The sequence below is a fragment of the Apaloderma vittatum genome, unplaced genomic scaffold, assembly GCF_000703405.1.
Source record: "Apaloderma vittatum isolate BGI_N311 unplaced genomic scaffold, ASM70340v1 scaffold7844, whole genome shotgun sequence".
NCBI classification, from domain to species: domain Eukaryota; kingdom Metazoa; phylum Chordata; class Aves; order Trogoniformes; family Trogonidae; genus Apaloderma; species Apaloderma vittatum.
Window position 1 is genome coordinate 2,870 of NW_009713164.1, and position 7,500 is coordinate 10,369.

A 7,500-nucleotide genomic window follows, 5' to 3' on the forward strand; every position below is an offset into this window, starting at 1 on the left:
AGGGAGATGGAGGGGTGAAGGGAGCCAGAGCATCTCTGTAGCAAGCCAGGGCTCAGTAGGTCTGTTGCTGGGGAGTCAGTGTGATCCTGGTGCTGCTCTGCTGCAGTTTTTCTGGCTATGCCTTGTCCTGGGACCATGTGGAAACCTTCAAGCAGGTTTCCTTTGCTCTCTTCAGCCAGAAGTAACCTCTTGGTTTTGTTCCTCTCCAGGTCTCTTCACACTCCTGGTCGAAGATTTTGGTGAGTGCAAGAAACCTTCCTGGGAAGTGGGTTTGTGCTTGACATTGCCCCATGTCTTTTCTGGTGGGCTTTACACCAGCTTCTGCTCTTTGTTTGCAGGGGTCAAGGGAGTGCAGGTTGAAGAGATTTATGATCTGCAGAGCAAATGCCAAGGGTAAGGCACAAGTGTAAAAGTAGGAGTTTTATTAAGGACAGTGTCTCTTTGGGCCTGGGAACTCATCACCAGGAGTTCAGAAAGGCCTGTGTGAGCTCGTTTGTCGTGGAAGGCAGTGTTCTAAGTGAGGAACCAGGAGTGCTTCATCGGGTTTGGGGCAGATGGGCAGTCTCACGCCTTGAAAAAGACCTCATTGAGCAGGTGGGGCCATGCTTTGCCTGTGGAGAGGTGCAGTGCCAACCAGCAGGCTTACAGCGTCTCTGTGCTTTGAAATGTCTTCGAAGCTGCTGCTTTCATAAAAGCCATTGAACTCTTGAAAATGAATATAACATACAGTTAAAAGGATGGGTTGTTTGGTGGTTCGTCACTATTCTGCAGGTCAGTCAGTGTCCAGAGGTGAAGTTCCTTTGCTGTTTCTCTGTCTTGAGCCTCTTAAGACCTGTCAAATCCCGAAGTTTTCAAGCTTGATTGTTGTTTGAGCCTGAAGCATCAGGAGAGCATCCTCAAATATGTGAGGCTGGGGAGACTAGTGACAGAGGTGGTCCCTTCCACAAAGAACGGGATGGTCGTTATGCTTTTCCTTTCTGTCTTTGTCTGTGGTTTGAAATGGAAATTTTCTGGTGATGGGCAGAGTTGCCCCACTGGTATGATCCATCAGAAATGATGCGGCTCCTGACTTCTCTCCGCAGCCCTGTCTATGGGTTCATCTTCCTCTTCAAGTGGATTGAGGAGCGCAGATCACGCCGGAAGGTCTCTACCCTGGTGGATGAGACGTCGGTGATTGACGATGACATCGTTAATAACATGTTTTTTGCTCACCAGGTAGGCTGGAAGCGAGGGGAAAGCGTGCGTGGGGCTGTCTCATGTGACACCTCAGGGAAGCAACATGATACTGAGAGGCTGCACTGCTTTTGCTGGTCCTGAGGGAAGCTCCTCTTTCCTGAGAGTCTCTGCCCTGAGCTCAAGGCTGGAGGGAATCCAGTGAGGAGCATGAGCCTGTGCTGTGAGCAGATGCTCATGGGGGTGTGATGTGGTTCGCCAAACGAGACTGACCTCCTCCCTCCCTTTGAGAGCTAAGGTCAAGTCATGGCTCTCATGAGAGGTTCTTGCGTCAGTACTTTCAGTTGATCATTGTGTGCTCTGAGAGGTTGTTGAAGGGTTGCCTTGTTCCTGCCAGTTAAGATGATCCTTGTGTCATCCTCCAGCTGATCCCCAATTCCTGTGCCACCCACGCCCTGTTGAGCGTCCTCCTGAACTGCAACAATGTCGACCTGGGCCCCACGCTGAGCCGCATGAAGGATTTCACCAAAGGATTCAGCCCTGAGGTAAGGGTGGGGTGTGCAGGGCTCTGCAGGGAAGGTGCATGTGACTCTGCCTCTCGCTACCCTCTCAGGATGATGCTCTAACGAGCCAGCTCCTTTCTAGCCCTTCGTGGCTGGATGCTACATCAGTATTGCCTCTCCTCTCTCGTCTTCTTACCTTGCCTTGCTCAGAACCTTTGTCTGCTTGCTCTGGGCCCAGCTCTGAGCTTCTGTACCCTGCCCAGGTACATTCTCCAGGTCTGAGATCAGAAGTCCTCTCCCCTACCTTCAGACCTATCTTGAAGTCTGTGTTTCTCTCTAACTGTAATTTCTTCAGCAGAAATTGTGTGTTCTTTGCATCTTGAGTTTTACCTAAAACTCAGCAGAGCAGAGGGTGTGCCTGAAAGTTGTTCTCCCACTCCTGTGTATGGATGGAGATGTGTGAAGCATTTTGTTTGTTTGCTGTCACTTCTCAATTCTTTTCCTCTTTTGCTCTTTGCAACAGAGTAAAGGCTATGCCATCGGCAATGCTCCGGAGCTGGCCAAGGCCCACAACAGCCATGCCAGGTGAGTGAGGGGGTCTCTCGCCACTCGCCGGAGGAGGCAGACTCTCTGCTGACCTGCACCTCTCTTGCCCTCGCAGGCCGGAGCCACGGCACTTGCCGGAAAAGCAGAACGGTATCAGCGCTGTGCGAACCATGGAGGCTTTTCATTTTGTCAGTTATGTCCCCATCAAGGGACGGCTCTTTGAGCTGGATGGGCTGAAGGTCTACCCCATTGACCACGGTAAGAGCCTGCTTGTCCCTGCTGGTTGACACAGTGGAATAGACACTCTGGTATGTCCCAATGTGTGTTATTTTTCATTGCCACTTACCATTAGCTGATGTTTGTGAAACATTGTTCAATGGCTCCCAGCTTTGTCCTCAGTTTTGATAGCTCATTTTGCAGCCTGTGCGCTGGGGGCTGTGTCTAGAAGTCAATTATTTCCAAATGCATCGCATTGCTTTTTCCAACCTTGCCATTTTCCTCCCCAGTTGCTCAGGGCCACGAGGTCCTTCTGCAGCTCTGAAATAACTCAGTATCGGAAGCAGAATTTGTCTCCTCCTTACTGTCTCCTTGTGCCGAATGACCGCTGTGTGCTGAGACACAAGGTCCTGATGCAGATCCCAGCTGGTCGCTCGGCTTACCCTCTTCTCTTGCAACTTTACCACTAGGTCTGTCTGTCAGACACTAACTTATCCCCACTAGGGCTCCCCTTCTGCCGGGCCCTTGGGTGAGATGCCCACTTCATGTACTTGGGTTACTTAAGCATTGGCACCAGACCCAGTGGCAGGTGGTTCCCAGCAAGGCCAGGGATTTTCTTGGACTTTGTGAGCTCTGAGCCTGTGAATGGCTTGTGGTCTGTAGGGTTCAAAACTCACCTTTCTGCCCTGCAGACAGCTCACACTTTCCATTCGGAAGGCAGAGGCAGAGAGTTCTATGTATGGGCTGACAGTGTGGTCCTTCTGCCTCCTGGGCCCCTTCTTGACTTGCTCCCTGCTATGTAAGGGAGCCATAAGATTTCCTTTCCTGAGGATGGCAGGATCCGCTCCGTCGGTCTGAAGTGGGAGGCTCGGCCTGCTTTGCTAAGCCCAGCTCTGTCTCATTACCGCAGGGCCGTGGGCTGACGACGAGGAATGGACAGACAAAGCCAGGAGAGTAATCATGGAGCGCATCGGCCTGGCCACTGCAGGGTAATGTCCCAGGCCATGGTGCAGGCACTGGCCCCTCACCATTTTTTCCCTGGATTATTTCTGCTGTGGTCTCCGTGCGAGAAGTTGTGGAAGCTTGAGTGGAAAAGGTCGCTTGGGAGGGGTGCAGGTGCGCTGCCTCCTTGCCTTCTCTTGTCTGCAGCTTGCCTGCCTTGAGAGCATGCTGAGAAGGTGCACTCTCTGTGCGATGCCGAGTCCCTGCCAACGGCTGTGCAGGGTGAGAGTGGCCAGGTTAGGTCCCCTCTTTGCTCGAGTCTGCAGGGGAAGGAGTGAAGCCGCTGGACCTGAGCTGGGGCTTTTTGATGGTTGGGCATGACGGTGACTAAGCACTGGCGCAGGTTGTGGAGTCTCCATCCTTGGAGATATTCAGAAGTCATCTTGACATAGTCCTGGGCCACCAGGAGCAGATGAGCTCCACAGGTCCCTTCTCTCACCTCAACCAGCCTGTGATTCTGTGGATGCTGTCTGTGTTGTGGCTGGAGCAGGCCTTCCTTTAAAAAAATGTGAGGCTGACTTGGTTTTCGGGGCGAATGCCTCCAGTGTGTTGGCATTAAACACGAGGGCAGGGGGAATGCTGCCTGGAAGAGCCCACGGGAGGTGTGTGGGGAACGGCTGCCAGGAGATGGGCTCTCCATCAGCGGCTCACGGCTGCTGCCCCTTCCTGCAGGGAGCCGTACCACGACATCCGCTTCAACCTGATGGCGGTGGTGCCCGATCGGAGGATGAAGTATGAGTCCAAACTGCACATCCTGAAGATGAACCGCCAGACTGTGCTGGAGGCCCTGCAGCAGGTAGGACAGTCCCATCCCTGAGGGAGTGCCAGCCTGAGGTGGGAATAGGCTTTGTTCTCAGGGCATCTCCCTGTACTGTGGGGGCCCAGGATTTTGGGGGTTTTTTTGGCCTTCAGAAGAGGAGCTAACCAGCCTTGCTGCTTGGCCTTTTGTTACTCACCTGGGAGGTTACCCACAGCACTGTCAGTTGATTATGCATATGGGTGCTCAGTGGTTGGCTGGCCCTCATGAGTTCTTCTGCACGTCTTGAATGGGAAGGATGTGGTTCTGGATACCCTGGTCCCGCTCTCATTTTCTATCTGTCATTTGCCTTCAAGCTCATCCGAGTAACTCAGCCTGACCTGATCCAGACCCAGAAGTCTCAGGATTGTCAGCCTCCCGAAGATGCAAAGCCAGCCAGCAGCAAGACCATGACTCCAGAGAGCACCCATCCAGGTATAACCCTGTCCCAGTGGTGTTGCCAGCCTGGTTTGCCATGGACCGAACGTGTGCTGGTGACAACGGCTGGCTGACCTGGAGCTTGAGGCAGTTCTGTTCTTCAAGCCCAGCTCTGCGTACGTTGTGCTGGGGTAGATGCCTCTGTGCTTGGGAGGGGTGTTGGAGGGATGCGGAGCTTGAAAATGGGAGGGCTTAAGCTTGGGGACACACTGGTGACAGCTGGAGGTGGAACGGGAAGTGGGTGTGATGGGGTGGGGGAGCTCTTCTGCTGTAGGGGGTGAGCAAAGGGTGGCAGAGGACGTTGAGTAGCAAGCTGTGGTGTGGGTCATGAAAGGCTGTGCTGTGTTTGTATGGCAGACGGCACCGATGATCCCAGCAGCCAGGGCCACACTGCAGCCACGCAGAGTCCACCCAACAAATCCAAACTAGTGGCAAAGACGTCAGCGAGCAGTATCAACGGGGCGCCTCCAGCAAACCCCAACCCCATCGTGCAGAGGCTGCCAGCCTTCCTGGATAATCACAACTATGCCAAGTCCCCCATGCAGGTAGGCTGGAGCTCCAGGCCAGCAGCATGCCTGACTGGAGCCGAGTCCCTCACCTCTGTGGGCCTGTGGTTTTCAGCCAGTCTAAGGTCTTCCCCTGCCTTGCCGCCTGCCTACCCTTGCCCTGACCCAGGCTGGAAGGCGAGAGGGTAGACAAAGTGTGACCTGGCAAAAGAGGTCAGCATTTGCGTGGGTCAGCTGAACAAGTATAGCCTCCACCCCTGCTTGGAAGGGGCAAACCCCAGCGCTGGGCTGGACTGAGGGCATGTCTGCTGGGCTCTTCCTGCTTGCTCCGCTGCTGGCAGGCCATCAGTGACGGGGTTTTGCAGGAGGAGGAAGACCTTGCAGCAGGAGTGGGTCGCAGCCGGGTCCCAGTCCGACAGCACCAGCAGTATTCAGACGATGAGGATGACTACGATGATGATGAGGAGGAGGACATTCGTAACACCAACTCAGCCATCAGGTGACAGCTTGAGCTGGGGGTGGGGGGCAGGGAGCTGATGTTTGCAGAACTGCCAGTGGTAACTTGCAGATCTCTTTCCTGAGTGCTGGTAGTTGTGTTAGAGCCTGCACCTGAGCCTGCTTTTTTACTGTCTGCTCTCTGGATTTTGTGAAGCTCTTCTGTAGCTGTTCACAGTCAACCCCAAATTTTGTCTGCGCCGAGTATAACTGTGTGTTGGCAGCAGGCTTTAGGGAACATCAGCTGTCTGGTGCTGCTTGCCACATCAGCTCCTGGTGACAGCGCTGGTGTGCCTGAACTGCTGCGAAGGTCAGGAATGTGGGGTCACAGAGACAGTGCTTTTGGGGCTTCTAGTAGAAGAGCAGGGATACGCAGGGATACTGGCTGCGTAGCGGTACCCACAGCTGAGCAGTTCAGTGGTGTTGGGGTGCTGCTAGAGAAGCTGGTGGTAGTAGGGGTGACCTAGAAGTGTTTCAGGTCTTGCCTCATCCTAGCAAACAGCCTGGAGTGCAGAGTGTGGAGCTGCACTGGGCCCCAACCCCCTTCTTTCCACCAGCTACTCACCTTCCCTGCTGTGTTCCTGGGCAGGTACAAGTACCCACAGCTGAGCAGTTCAGTGGTGTTGGGGTGCTGCTAGAGAAGCTGGTGGCAGTAGGGGTGACCTAGAAGTGTTTCAGGTCTTGCCTCATCCTAGCAAACAGCCTGGAGTGCAGAGTGTGGAGCTGCACTGGGCCCCAACCCCCTTCTTTCCACCAGCTACTCACCTTCCCTGCTGTGTTCCTGGGCAGGTACAAAAGGAAAGGGCAGGTAAAGCAAGAGCACGTGGCGGGGGCTGTGGATGGCCAGCTCTCTGTCCTCCAGCCCAACACTATCAACGTCCTGGCTGAGAAGTTGAAAGAATCTCAAAAGGATCTTTCCATTCCCCTGTCCATCAAGACGAGCAGCGGAGGTGCCGCCGTGGCGGGGGTCACCCACTCCCCGCCCTCTCCAGCAACGAGAGCACAGACTCCGCCTCCGAGATGGGCAGCGCCTTCAACTCCCCGCTGCGCTCTCCCATCCGCTCGGCCAACCCCACCCGCCCCTCCAGCCCGGTCACCTCCCACATTTCCAAGGTGCTCTTTGGCGAGGAGGACGGCCTGCTGCGCGTCGACTGCATGCGCTACAACCGGGCAGTCAGGGACCTGGGGCCTGTTATCAGCACTGGGCTGCTGCACCTCACAGAGGACGGCGTGTTCTGCCCGCTAGCTATTGCAGGTAGGTGCCTGCCAGGTTTTTTTGGGGTGGCATCTTCCCTGCGGTGGGGGGGTCAGTGTCCTTTGGCTTCGGGAGTGGACACTGGTCCTTTGTGATGGCTCCCAATGCTTCTTTCTGTGTGCAGATGGGGGGAAAGGCTCCCCGCCTTCCATCAAACCCGGTGAAGAGGCACAGGTCGCAATCAAACTGGACGAGAAGGAGGGCAGTGAGGCCAGTGACAGCAAAGAGAAGGTGGGACTTGGCAGGACCAGTGATCACCCTGGGGGGGAAAAGTATTCTCCCAAGGTGAGTTTTGTGCTGCGACAGCCCTGGGAACACGGAGCTCCCTGCGCTCACCCAGAGACGCAGCAGCGCTGGCAGTGACCGAACCGCATGTGCACGCTGTCCCACTCGCATGTTGCCGCAGCCGTGCCTTGAGGCACAGGGCAGGGCAGGTTTTATGCCTTACGTGATCTCGGGGACAGTTGTCTCAGCAGTGGGCAGAGCTGCTGTCCCCTGCAGTTGAGATGTTCGGTATGCTCCGCTCTCCATCAGTGCAGAGGCTGGGGGGGACCCGACCCCCCCAATCAC

The 7,500-nt window shown here is 55.1% G+C and overlaps 1 protein-coding gene across 1 annotated transcript in view; it reads left to right on the forward strand.

The window, feature by feature from the left end:
• Nucleotides 1–209: 209 nt before the first annotated feature.
• Nucleotides 210–7,500, forward strand: part of BAP1 (BRCA1 associated protein-1 (ubiquitin carboxy-terminal hydrolase)) — a gene marked incomplete at its 5' end in the record, with an annotated part of 9,127 nt that continues 1,836 nt past the window's right edge. Inside the window, 14 exon segments of the mRNA XM_009868258.1 lie at nucleotides 210–239; nucleotides 339–393; nucleotides 1,083–1,215; nucleotides 1,599–1,718; nucleotides 2,200–2,261; nucleotides 2,338–2,480; nucleotides 3,349–3,427; nucleotides 4,113–4,236; nucleotides 4,554–4,671; nucleotides 5,032–5,219; nucleotides 5,546–5,679; nucleotides 6,465–6,664; nucleotides 6,667–6,930; nucleotides 7,055–7,161. Coding sequence (XP_009866560.1) covers nucleotides 210–239; nucleotides 339–393; nucleotides 1,083–1,215; nucleotides 1,599–1,718; nucleotides 2,200–2,261; nucleotides 2,338–2,480; nucleotides 3,349–3,427; nucleotides 4,113–4,236; nucleotides 4,554–4,671; nucleotides 5,032–5,219; nucleotides 5,546–5,679; nucleotides 6,465–6,664; nucleotides 6,667–6,930; nucleotides 7,055–7,161 — 1,757 coding nt within the window.